The sequence below is a fragment of the Prunus mume genome, linkage group LG1 (assembly GCF_029339155.1).
Source record: "Prunus mume cultivar Tortuosa linkage group LG1, ASM2933915v1, whole genome shotgun sequence".
NCBI classification, from domain to species: Eukaryota; Viridiplantae; Streptophyta; class Magnoliopsida; order Rosales; family Rosaceae; genus Prunus; species Prunus mume.
Window position 1 is genome coordinate 4768361 of NC_142698.1, and position 13427 is coordinate 4781787.

Here is a 13427-nt window from a genome sequence, read left to right on the forward strand (position 1 = left end):
TCTTTGCGTGACGGATAAATGTATTTTTGTCGCGCGAGGTTATATTTTTTAACTTTGCGCTATGCCAGAACTTTTTACATCGCAAAATCTTTTGTCATACGCATTATTTCGTCTCGCAAGGTGTTGAAATTTTGGCGGTCCATCTCCCACTGATTACAATATCGAACCGGCGTGATGGATAATTTTGGTTTCGTCGCACAAAGTTAAATTTTTTGCTTGCGCAACGTAATTTTTCGTCGCACAAGTTTACCCTGTTGAAATTTCAGGACGAGTTTCTTTTATTTGTCGCGCAAGTTAAAAAAAAAGCTTACGCGACGCCTTTTTTCGTCGTCGCACAAACTTCCCAATATTTTTCTGAAAACGCGACACATTCCCTCTCCGTCTTTATTCCTCCGTCCTTCGCAGCCTCCATACCTCCACCGCCAACCCCAAGACCTGATTCGCCGCCATTCCCTCCAAACTTCAATGCCTCCCAAGCCTCCATAAGTCGACGCAGCCGCTCTCTCGCTTCCTTTGCCCTCTCTAACCCCAAATTCGTTCCCGCTCTCTCCAACCCAAAGCCCCATCGCCACCACACCACCACCTCCCTTTCGCAGCCTCTGTCTATACGTATAATCTCCCATTGTTTTTTTTTAATTTTAAATATATTCGGGTTTATTTTGTTTTCTAGTTGAATTTATGTGAATGATTTAGTTAGTGTTGAAATTTCTTAGTCTGATGCTTGGTTAGGGTTTAATTTTGAATTTTTTTGTTAGGGTTTTATTTTTTTTTCAATTTTAAATATATTCGGGTGAAATTTTTTTTTTTTTTTTCTGTTTGAATTTATGTATTTATTTACTTAAGTGTTGAAATTGCTTAGTCTGATGCTTGGTTAGGGTTTTATTTTGTTTTTTTTTTTTCAATTTTAAATATATTCGGGTGAATTCTTTTTTTCTTTTTTTTTCTATTTGAAGTTATGTAATTATTTAGTTAAGTTTTGAAATTGCTTAGTTTGATGCTTGGTTAGGGTTTTATTTTGTATTTTTTTGTTAGGGTTTTATTTTGTATTTTTTTCAATTTTACATATATTCAGGTGATTTTTTTTTCTGTTTGAATTTATGTATTTATTTTGTTAACTATTGAGATTGCTTAGTCTGATGGTTGGTTTAGGGTTTTATGTTTTGATTGAAAAAATTGAGGGTGATAGTTATTGTGGTGGTTTGAATTATGTGTTTTAATGTGATTTTTTTGCTGTTTTCACATGCTGTTTTAGTTTTGGTGTTTGAATTATTGTAGCATTTTTTTGAGTTGGGGGAAGAGAGATAAGAGAGTGAGTTATTGGTATTTTGGTGATTGAATATATGTTGAATTTGTTATTCATTAGTTATTGAGGTTTTTATTTTTATTTTGTTAAATAATTTTTTGGCCAATGAGGTTTTAACTTTGAATGCTTGTTCAGTTTTGCAGATGTCGAACCTTATCAGAAGTCGTAAGGTGGTGACGACATCGAGTTTGCCTCCCGCTCGACGCCACCGCCACTACGCCAAAGAGTGCACGCCATGGCGGTTTGTCCCCGGTCCCTCATGCATGGCGTCATCGAGTCGTCGATGGCGCGACTGTTAGCGCCAGCGGCGTCATCGCCCCAAAGATGACCGACACCACTTTGACCTCCGCGTTGGTGCGTCGGAGTCGAAACAGTAAATATTTCCTTCAACTCCTGTTTCGACCAAGATTTTAGTATGATTTGTTATTTAACGTTACATTTATATTTCTTTGCAGCCAAAAAGCACACCCGGGGACCTTGTCGCCAATTGAAGACGGCAAAGGTTACCCGGGTGACCAACAATTTTATCAACATTGGATACGACAAGCAGCATCCAGCTGCACCAACGACGGACCAAAGCATAGCTCATTGGCCCATGAGATTGGTCACGTCGTTCGGACCCATTGCCCGATGAAATGGAAGTCTTGGAAGGCCATGCCTGACGAGGTGCGGATAGCAGTGCGCTCCCAACTGTCGGTATGTTTCTTACTTTTGAATTGTTTTCCCTTCACATTTTATATATTTTCAATACTTCATGTATGTACTGAATTTATTGCAGAAGAACTACAATTTGGAGGACATTGACGACGAGATGTTGGTGTACATCAACAGACTCTTTGCTGAGAGGCATAAGCAGTGGAAGAGCGACCTGCACCACCATTTTCAGACATATGATGATCCACAGGTTGCTCTTCAGGAGGGTTGCCCGAAGGAGCTTGAGGGGCGGGAAGATAGTTGGGAGAGGCTTTGCGGTCATTTTCAGGAGTCCGATTTTGTGGTAATTTCTTATCGCTAGTTGATAATTATTACACGTTTTTTACTAATGTTTGTTTAATTTTTAATATTTCATTTAAATTTCAACTAATATGTTTTTTTATTTATCACAGAAGCAGGCCAAAGCAAATAAGGGCAAAGGGCAAAGAAGACTCTTCTCCACCATTCAGGTTCCAGGCCCTTTTCCTATAGGATCAAGGAGCGGCGACGGGTAATAATAAAGTTGTTTTTTTATTTCATTTTTAATATATCTTTAATAATATTATTTGGTTTTTTTCATGCAAACATTTTTTTTGAATTGTTCAATTCAGGGGGGTCCAAATTTCGAGATTGACGTCTTTAGTGAGCGTTTACGTTCGCCCTGGGAATGAGTTGGCTGAGTTCCTTCATGTAAGTAGTCTTTAATCTTAATTATGATATTACACATTCAAGTTTCATAGTTGTTATATGAATATTTTAATTAATATTTTATGTTATGTTAAACAGACGACGATGATGGAGAAGAGCCAGTTGGTTCTTCAAGAGTCACTTCCTCCCGATATGCCGCTCAGTCCGTGGATCCTCCACATGATGCAGGTTTCAGAATCGACGGAAACCTTGGATCAGACTCTTGGGAGGCTCCTGGACATATTGTCGAGGGATGGGGAATGCTCGTTGGCGGGAACCTAGACCCGATCATCGTCGCAGCGACAAAGGATCACGCTTTGACGGCAAAGGTGACTATGCTTGAAACCTAGATGGCCCGGATGACACAGTTTCTACATCCCTCCCGGGCCGGCGTTCCAGACCGCCTTTTACTCACTTGTCAACCTCTGAGCCCATCCAACCCGAGCATGGCCACCACACCTCTGCCCCTATCGACAATGCCCGGACTTTCGTGCCGCATTCGCCTGAAGATCACGTAGATTTTGGAAACTTGTTTCATTAGTTTTTTACTTTTACATTTTAAACATTTCTATTGTATTTTATACATTTATTTTATGTCAAATTTATCTCTTCATTACATTTTTTCATTGCAATAAAATAAACAAAATAAATAAATTTAAATCGGAAAAATATATTTTAAATTTGCGCGACGAAAAATCTTTCGTCACGCAAGGATTATTTTTCTTGGTGCAACAAAAACTTTCGTCTCGCGAAAAGAAAGTGCACGACAAAAACTTGTCGCGCAATCAACGGTGAGATGAAATGCACGACGGCCCTTTTTTGTCGCGCAATAGCTCGTGAGACAAAAGAACATGTTCATCGCACAAACTTTTACGACACCAATGCGTTCCGTCGCGCATATTTAGTTGCGCAATATTTTGTGAGACTAAATGCGCGACGGCCATATTTCGTCGCGCAAAATTTTACCACCCAAATGTCTTTCGTCGCGCTGAAATTTCACCAACGCAAATATTTGGTCACGAAATAGCTTGTGAGACAAAATTCGCGACGGCTTTGTGTCGTCACGCAAACTTTTCTGACACAAATGTTTTTCGTTGTGCTGAAATTTCGCCAACGCAAATGTTTTCGTCGCGCAAATAATTATGAGACCAAGGTCTCGTCGTCCGTAAATATTTGGTGCGACGAATGCATTCGTCGGTCGTTTTTGCACGACCAAATGGAAAACTTTGTCGCACAAAGTCTTTCTTCACGATCTTTGCGCGACAAATTATTTGTTGCGCTGATATTTGCGCGATGAAATTGTACTTTGCGCGACGAAAGTTCTTTCGTCGCGCAAATGGGAAAATGTAGTGGTGTGGAGTTGATCCAACGGTCCAAAAATATCGAACCTGGATAACACCTAATATGTGATATCCGATCAATAGTCAAAAGATAACCAAAATTAAATCCGAGCATACCTCGTGCTCAGGACGACATGGGGATCATTTTATGACACAAAGACTAGTCATAAAGTAGCCCACGCGCCGTCAGCAATCGAGTGTCCATAGTAATTCCCACGATTGGAAAATCTCCAAACTACCGGTCAAGACTTATACCCACATGATCAGAACAATGAGTGAAGCAGCTTTTGTTTGGACCATGGCCAAAAAGTGGCTGAAACTAGCCGGAACGGAGTCGAAACTGTAGGCCAAATATGGGTATAATGAATGAACTATAAAACCTCAAAATCGATCTAGAATACCTACAAAAACGGATAGAGCACAAAGAGCTCATCTCCGGAAAATGCAAGAACATCGCTGGAAAAACCTAACCCTTTTCAGCTTCACAATGAGCTCATCGTCAACGAATCAGATCAAGTCTTAGGTGGGTTTTGTAGAGGATGACGAGGGGAAGATATTTCTTGAAGGTTGCAATGGCAACCGAGATGAGACGACGCCAAAAAAAGTGATGGAAGTGGCTGCCAAGAGAAAAAAAAAACCCAGGAAATCTCGTCATATCACACGGAAGAAGAAGAGAAATAGAGGCGATCAGAGCGATCTGTAGCAATCACAGATTTTTAAATTCCCACTACGTCCTTTTCGTTTCTAGACCTTTCCTCCTTCGTTACAACTCAGAATTGGGCGTGCCGCATGTCTATGAACTTGTATCGTTGAGCTCTACGTAAGGTACCACCCAAATCCCCAAATTCTTTCCCAAACAAAAAGTCAACTTTAAACCCATTAAAATATCCCCGGATTAAAATTGTCTTTTACTTAAATATTTTAATAATTAAATATTAATTTATGAACGGGATATCACAATAACTATAAATAACTCTCTATTTTCAATTTTTTTAAAGTATTTGGAAACAAAAAAATAAAGTCAAATAATAATAAAAAAATTTTAAAAAAATCTCTCTTTGCCTTCATTACATGCATAAATTAAATTAAATTAAAAATAGGGTGGTGCTAGAGGCACAAACTTTGGGCACCAACTCCCTAATAGAGGTTGAGCCTGCCAATACACCGGGATCCACGCTCTATTAGAGAGTTGGTGCCCAAAGTTGGTGCCTCTAGCATTTTCCTTAAAAATACCCAACTTTTGCATAGAGACCAAATCAATTTAGGACCAGCCTCTTTAGATTTCTTATTAACTCGTCACACCCCTCTTTAAATAAACAAACCCCAAATTTCAAACCCATCTCCCATCTTTGTCTCTGAAAAAAAAAGGAATCTAATAAAATAGCTTATTTTTTCTCTATTTGTATATTTATTTGTGGTGTTGTGGTGGGGGTGGCTAGGGTTTTGGGGTTTCAGAATGGGTGGTTGTTGTGGTGGCGGCCGTGGTGGAGGGTGAACAAGGTGGATGAGTGAATGGTCGATGGGGTGGCTGTAGAGAATAGATCCCTAGTGGTAGGGTGGGTTGGCAAGGGGGAAAGAGAAAGAGACAATTTTTTGAAAAAAAAAATAAAAAAAATATATTATTATTTGACTTAATTTTTTTGTTTTTAAATACTTAAAAAATTGAAAATAGAGAATTAACTATGGTTATAGTTAGACATGTGTCAAGTAGAAACGTAGCAGAAAAAATTATGTGAAACAGTAATTTTTACACTTGGCATACCGTGATTCGCGGGATAACAAACAACGATGGGAAAGAACGCAGTGAAGAAAACCCAGAACGCTGACATTACAGAGCAAGCAAAGCAAAGTCTCTCAGAGCTCAAAAATATCAATATGGAACCTGAAAGCAAGCCAAGTCTCTCTGAACTCAGCAGCACCGCAGCATTAGGAGATTACGTTCTGATATCAGAGGTTGGGGAAGGCTCCTTCTCCAGAGTGTGGAAAGCCGTGCACAGAGAAAGTGGGGAGGTGGTGGCTCTGAAGCAGGTCTTCCTCTCGCGGCTCAACAGGCACCTCAAAAATTGCTTGGATTGCGAGATCAGATTCTTGTCTTCTGTTTGCCACCCCAACATCGTTCGTCTCCTCAAAGCTTTCCAGGTACTTGATCATCCTCCTTTCCTTCAATTTCTTCGATTAATTTTTATTTTGTAGTTTTTTAAATTTTTAAATTTTTTTTTTTCCATATACCCATTTCATTAGTTTGGTTGAATCAGAGCAATATTGTAGGAAATTTGGAGTTTCTAAATTTCCATATTTTAGTGAAACTAGTTTTTAATGGCTAATCACGCTTCAACTTGTGTCGTCTGTCTTTTGATTTTTCTCTTGGTGCTTGATTGATTTTTATGTGACTGGTGATTGGTTTAGTGGTGAATGTTATTTATAGGTTTTTACCTAAAATATTTGAGGGATAATATTAGTAATTGGTTCCTCCATCCACCCGGTAGTAGCCGTGGTGATTTTTGAGTATGAAGGATTTATTATGCTTGCATTGTGAATGCAGAGAAGCCTTTGCCATAGATTAAGTTCTGAGCTGGTTTTTATTTTTGATTGGTTGTTGGATTGAATTTTACCCTTTCCAAATAGGTTTTATTTTTCTCTCGCCTGTGGATGATTGAAGTCTCAAACCTAAGTGCTGCCCGCCCCACTCCACCAGTTTTGCATCTATGCTGGCTCTCCGGCCCTTAATCTCCTTCCACCATTCTGTTTCTTGATCTTCATGTTGTCAGATACCTCTTCATTCTATTTAGTTAAATTATCCTTTACAGCCCAAAGGACCTTTGCTAGAATTATCCCAGGAAATTGGTTATTATCCCAGCAATCTTCATTCTATCTACAGAACCTTCAAAAAGATATATGGCATTGGCGGGGGTGGATAGGTTTCTGTTGACATTCCTAAATACTGGCACACTAATTTGTATTTTACAAGTACAACAAAAATTCTCATCTCAGGAGTACTTTCAGATACACACGTGTTTGGATGAATACAAGGATATCTTTATCTTCAATTCAATTTTTTAGTCAAACTTTTAATGCAGAAAACCTAAGCAAGAAACATGGGTCCAAGTCAGGATTCAACTGTTTAGACTTAAGACTTACTAACCTACTTGATTCTAGGACTGTTATGCACCATTGTTGTCGTTTTCTACATGATTAGTATAATGCCTCACGTAGATTTGAGTGATCCTCAATACACTCTTTCCGGCCTTCACTGTCACAAATCACTTATTCATCTTTTAAACATGTCAAGGCGTGAGTATTTTATTTAAGAATATTGTTTACCAGTAACTGGCCCAAACCTCTCAAGTTCTGTCGCTAAGCATGTTTCATACAAATGTAAAAGTAGGCATGAGATCATCCTCTAAACACTAAACTACTTTCACAGCAGATTTTGAATGCAGGTTCTTGAGGGATTCCATAATCACAACTCAAGCTTTTAGAACCCCAAATTCTCAACCTTTATCTTTATGAATTTTCATAGAAGTTTGGAAGTGAACATGGGATCTAAACATCAAACTACTTTCATGGTATATTTTACGTGCAAGGACTGTAATTGATCTGATTCCTAGTTTTGAGGGTATTGGATTACAGATTTTAACATGGAACCCACATAATTTTTTATTCCTTATGTAGTAAACGTAGGGGAAGTCATGAATTGGAATTATTCCAATACCCATTCCTGATAAGTAAACATGCCATAACGGAATTGTGTACATAGGGATGAAGGGGAATAGAGTGAGATTATATAAATGAAGATATCCAGGCACCAAACCTTTTAACAGTTGGAAACCAGCGTGTTATTTGGCTATTATTTAGCATGTTATTCATGTCTTCAACCCAGAATGAAGGTTGCATATTCCTGGTCCTGGAATTCTGCAATGGGGGAAATTTGGCAACCTATATTCGGCAACATGGGAGAGTTCAAGAACAGATTGCTAGAAAATTTATGCAGCAGCTTGGTAGCTTCTTATTTTCATTTTAATTTGTAATAAGGCTTTACACTGCTTCTACAATCTGCATCTAATCAAATTCATATTCTACAGGGGCTGGTTTGGAAATACTACATTCTCACCACATCATTCATAGAGACTTAAAACCAGAGGTAAAAACAGGATTTTATAGGACAATGGCAACAAAAGTAAATTTTCCTATTTGTAGCCATTATTTTCTTTTGCCGGGGAAGTTATGTATGGGCCCTATGGTTAAATATCCACAGAAGATCAACTTTCAGTTCGCACCTGGGTGTTTGTCTCACAATGCTGGAGAAGCAAGAACCCAAGAGGACATTCTTAATCTGATTTTGATATTCACCATTATGAATCTTATTTGAACTTTATTTTATTGAATTTTAAACTCATATATAAATCTACATTATGGGATCGGATTTTGTGAATTGAATCTATATTGGTTGAACTTTTATCCTTACCTAATTCATTGCCCCCTTACATGTAAATTGCATTAGTAGATTGGAGTGACCCTGTTTTTAAACTTCACCAATGGTTTCCACTCAACAACTAGGATTTGAAAAAACGAAAACCAAAAATTACTTCTAAATATTAACAGATTCTTTTGGGTTTGGAGTCTTCAAATTGGAAACTTCCATGTCTTTTTTTCTTGAAGCATTTTGAAATTTCTAGTCTTAGTGATGTCTTGTTGCATAAAATGCTACTTCAGAATTTTACATGTCAACTAATTGTTGTTCTGACAATGCTGTAATTTTCTGAAGTAGAGTAGAAAAGTGGCAATTTATTTTCTGGTTATGGTACCTGCAAATGCAGTGTTTTACCTATGGTTTGACAACATCATAATTCTCAAATTTTCTGAGTTCTTTTGTTTTGTTGGACTAGAACATTCTACTCTCTCGCAGTGATGATGATGCGGTGGTAAAGGTAGCTGATTTCGGTCTCTCAAGGTAAACTCTAGCATAGAGGGACGTATGTGGAAATTCATCCTGTAACCCTTTTTATTATATATTATTTACTATGATTTAAAGCAATTAAATTTGGAAGTTTCATTTTTTGCCTTTTCTTTTCTACTATGGACAGAAGCTTACATCCAGGTGATTATGTGGAGACAGTTTGTGGATCCCCATTATACATGGCACCTGAAGTTCTTCAGTTTGAAAGATATGATGGAAAGGTATGATCTTGTCCAGAGCTCATGCCATTTTCCCTTTTCAATCAGGACGAACAGAAATGAAGGGTTTGATTTTTATAGGTCGACATGTGGAGTGTTGGTGTAATTCTTTTTGAGCTTCTTAATGGTTGCCCTCCTTTTCCTGGTAGGACTAATGTTCAGGTATCAACATACTACTTTTTGCCATAAAAACTCCTTTAAATATGTTCACTCAAATAGTGATAAATTTTTTACTTTCCAGGTGCTTAAGAACATCAAGTCATCTACATGTCTCCCTTTTGACCAACTCATCCTTTCTCGGTTGCATCCAGACTCTGTTGATATGTGTTCAAAACTGTTGTCTCGAAATCCAGGTCTAGCATTATACCTTCCTCAATTTCATATATTCTTATTGTACCCTTCACCAAAACTAGCTATATATGTTGCTTCTCTGTTAGGACCAGGATTCTCTACCAGGTTGGGATTTTATCTGGTTATACCAGGGTATTAATTGTTCTATTCTTTAAGGAGTTTATGCATCTTCTCCAAGCACTCATTCCTTCACCCCTGCTGATAGTTACTACCTAGAGCTAAGATCAAATCCCATTATCTCTACAAATCAATTCTCTGAATGCATGTAAGGGTGAATAACCTCTAAATATTTACTTCGTAAAAGGAAAACAAAATTATTATAAATAAAAAAACTCAATCTGTCCGACACCCAAATTTCCCACATCAAAACCCTATTTTAATTGTTGAGCCATTCAAATTTTTTTCCTTTGACTCTGAACTGTTAATGTTAAGAAGGGCCGATAGCTTGAAACCAGGAGATACCTGATCTGCCTAAATAACTACATAACGAAAAACCGTCATGGAATCCACTGCATTTAGATTCAAACTAAAGCTTTCCTCATTAGCCATCTAGAAGAACAGTTGCACGTTGAAGATGAGTGAAATTTTAGGGTATACAAGTAATTTCTAAAAGGTTTTCATTGTTTGAAGTTTCATTCGTAAAATTTTATTGAGTCTTACGTATCAGGTTCAATACCTTGCTCTTGCATGTTGAGGATAATTGAGTGATTTGAATTTTGATTAAAGAAAATCAATATAGATGAGATTTTTGCATCTGCTCTTCCCAATTTCAGTTTATTGTCTATGTGAGCATAAAGTTAAAGTTTATTCATTCGGTGTCGTGGTTTTCATGGTGTAATGTAACCTAAAAATGTTGGTGAGACATTGGTTTGATGGTTCTAGCCATAGGGACCATGAATATAGGTGATTTTTCTCTTTTATAGTTGTAGGGAAACAATATGGGAGGCTGAGTGTTCTCTTCAAGGTCAAGGAGGAGCATGAAAGAATAAGGGCTGTGAGCAAGTGCAAATGTCATTGTAGTCTTAACCGAAAATAAACTTAAACATTGCAGATATGGCACAATCCAAACCGTAGAAGATTCTGGTACATGGGTTAAAAGCATGGTATAACCGTGTAGGATCCCAATCTGGTAGAGGCTCTTGGTCCTTTGTCTTTATGAGGAAGCCCCTGACTGATTGATGCACTATTGCAGTTCACCGCCTGTCCTTCCATGAATTTTATTCACATAGGTTTTTCAAGGTTTTTGAGAAGAGTTGAGATGTAAAAACAATTATGGGAACTCAGATGCAGTTTGAAATCTATATAGAAAGTGCTTTTACTGATGAGTTTGATTCCCAAAAGGCAGCAAGGCACCAGTTGAGATCAAGTTCCAAAAAGAAAAATTGTGCTAGAAGAGGTTTCCTGATTGGGAACGTCAGATCTTCAAGCTCCATCACTTTTCCCTGGATCATGATGTTTTTAGGCTCATTCCTTTTGTTTTGGTAGTAACTATGAGCTTAGAAGTTGGAATTGAATTTCAGAAAGTCTGCCTTGATTGTAATATCTTGAGTCATTCGGTTCCATAAAGGGCATGTTCATGATATTATAGAAATCCTCCTATGAAAATAAGATTGCTCGAGTTCTATTTTTGTTGCTCCTCTTCTTGGATGCTCAAGACCAAAAGCATTAGTTAAAGGAGGTATTAATACGTAATATTGATTTTGCAAGCATAGTTCTTAGGTGTGTATTTTAGTGAAGGATCCTATTTCATCCAATGAAACAAACGCTAACAGTTAGTTCTTTTCCATGTGGAATTTTTTACATTTCGCACTTCATCGCATGGACATTGCCTTTCCTTAACTCGTATGTCAATTTTCTATTATGTATGAACTTATTGATGTGTACGAGTGCATATCGTGTATTGGGGAAACAAACAAAAAAGCAGACAGAAATGAAATAATGTATGAAATTTCCATTCTTTCTTTATGTAATTTTCATATGAAATGATGAAAAAAATTCTAGAGGAAGACAGATTAGTCAATGAAATAATGTATGGAATTTCCACTCGTTCTTTATGTAATTTTCATATTAAATGATGAAGAAAATTCTAGAGGAAGACAGAGTAGTCAATGAAATAATATATGGAATTTCTGCTCTTTCTTTATGTAATTTTCATTTTAAATGATGAAGAAAATTCTAGAGGTAGACTTATTAGAAAAGGATATACATGTGCTCATAAATGAAAAAGGAAAATACATGTCCTCCTCTGTTCTGAGGAGTGGGACAAAGGTGGGTGTTCATAAGACTTGACGAAGGCTTTTACCAATCAATCAATGAAGATTAGAGGAAGACTTTTACCAATCAAACGATAAAGGCTAGAGGAAGACTTAAATACCAATCAATGGCTCTTTTTTTGATTGGGGGAACGTGTGTCTGGGTTTTAAAACTCATTGGAGAAAGACTAGAGGATTGTACCACATCATGTGGTAGATAATGTGTCAATTTGCAAATAACTGTAGTAAGCAAGTGGACTATACCAGCCACCTACAGCTTTAAGCCTGATCATTCAGATAATGCTTGCATCCTCCTTTTTATCACCGCTGCTAGCACAAAGAAAGCCGATGCTTTCGTTGCCTATTCTAGCTCCACGTGGCATTGCTCTGTCGGGGTTTCTCCCATTGAGGAGAATTTCCCACTACTGCCTTCGGAAGGTGTATGGGCTGTGTCATAGAAATGAAATAATGTATGGAATTTTCATTCTTTATTTATGTAATTTTCATATTAAATGATGAAGAAAATTCTAGAGGAAGACAGATTAGTCAATGAAATAATGTATGAAATTTCTGCTCTTTCTTTATGTAATTTTCATATTAAATGACGAAGAAAATTCTGGAGGTAGACTTATCAGAGAAGGATATACATGTGCTTATAAATGAAAAAAGAAAATACATGTCCTCATTTGTTCTGAGGAGTGGGACAAAGGTGGATGTTCATAAGACTTGAGGAAGGCTTTTACCAATCAATCAATGAAGACTAGAGGAAGACTTTAATACTAATGAATGGCTCCTTTTTGGGTTGGGGGAACGTGTTTCTGGGTGTTAAAACTCATTGGAGAAAGACTAGAGGGCTATACCACATCATGTGGTAGATAGTGTGTCAATTTGCAAATAACTTTAGTAGCAAGTTGACTAGACCAGCCACCTACAGCTTTAAGCTTGATCATTCAGATAATGCTTGCATCCTTTTTTTTATCGGCGCTGCTAGAACAAAGAAAACCGATGCTTTCGTTACCTCTTCTATCTCCACACGGCATTGCTTTGTCGGGGTTTCTTCCATTGCGGAGAATTCCCCATTACTGCCTTCGGAAGGTGTATGGGTTGTGTCACAGAAATGAAATAATGTATAGAAATTCCATTCTTTCTTTATGTAATTTTCATATTAAATGATGAAGAAAATTCTAGAAGAAGACAGATTAGTCAATGAAATAATGTATGGAATTTCCGCTCTTTCTTTATGTAATTTTCATATTAAGTGACGAAGAAAATTCTAGAGGTGGACTTATCAGAAAAGGTCATACATGTGCTCATAAATGAAATAGGAAAATACATGTCCTCCTTCTTTGTTCAGAGGAGTGGGATAAACGTGAGTGTTCATAAGACTTGAGGAAGGCTTTTACCAATCAATTAATGAAGACTAGAGGAAGACTTTTACCAATCAATCAATGAAGACTAGAGGAAGACTTAAATACTAATGAATGGCTCCTTTCTGGGTTGGGGGAACGTGTTTCTGGGTGTTAAAACTCATTGGAGAAAGACTAGAGGGCTATATCACATCATGTGGTAGATAATGTGTCAATTTGCAAATAACTTTAGTAGCAAGTGGACTATACCAGCCACCTA

At 37.4% G+C, this 13427-nt stretch overlaps 1 protein-coding gene across 10 annotated transcripts; it reads left to right on the plus strand.

The window, feature by feature from the left end:
* Positions 1-5850: 5850 nt before the first annotated feature.
* Positions 5851-11333, plus strand: LOC103342986 (protein kinase family protein). 10 transcript variants are annotated; one of them, XR_016123159.1, is made up of 8 exons: positions 5851-6162; positions 7904-8021; positions 8106-8164; positions 8910-8974; positions 9108-9201; positions 9280-9343; positions 9440-9551; positions 10742-10874. XR_016123159.1 is itself a non-coding variant. In XM_089043829.1 (8 exons), exons 1-8 carry the CDS (start codon positions 5899-5901, stop codon positions 10583-10585), a joined length of 906 nt encoding a protein of 301 aa, XP_088899955.1. In that variant the 5' UTR covers positions 5854-5898; the 3' UTR covers positions 10586-11333. The 10 variants fall into 10 exon arrangements, 8 of the variants coding, with proteins under 8 accessions (XP_088899957.1, XP_088899955.1, XP_008244879.1 ...); XR_016123160.1 differs by lacking the exon at positions 10742-10874 and adding an exon at positions 10601-10638; XM_089043829.1 differs by having other exon boundaries at positions 5854-6162; positions 9280-9360; positions 10473-11333.
* The last annotated feature ends 2094 nt before the right edge of the window (positions 11334-13427 follow it).

Excerpts from the sequence above, each read along its gene's own strand:
- LOC103342986 (XM_008246654.3), top strand. The coding sequence starts at position 5,899 with ATGGAACCTGAAAGCAAGCCAAGTCTCTCTGAACTCAGCAGCACCGCA. Across the intron at positions 6,163-7,903 it reads GTCTCCTCAAAGCTTTCCAG|AATGAAGGTTGCATATTCCT; the intron begins GTACTTGATCAT and ends TCTTCAACCCAG. Across the intron at positions 8,975-9,107 it reads GCTGATTTCGGTCTCTCAAG|AAGCTTACATCCAGGTGATT; the intron begins GTAAACTCTAGC and ends TACTATGGACAG.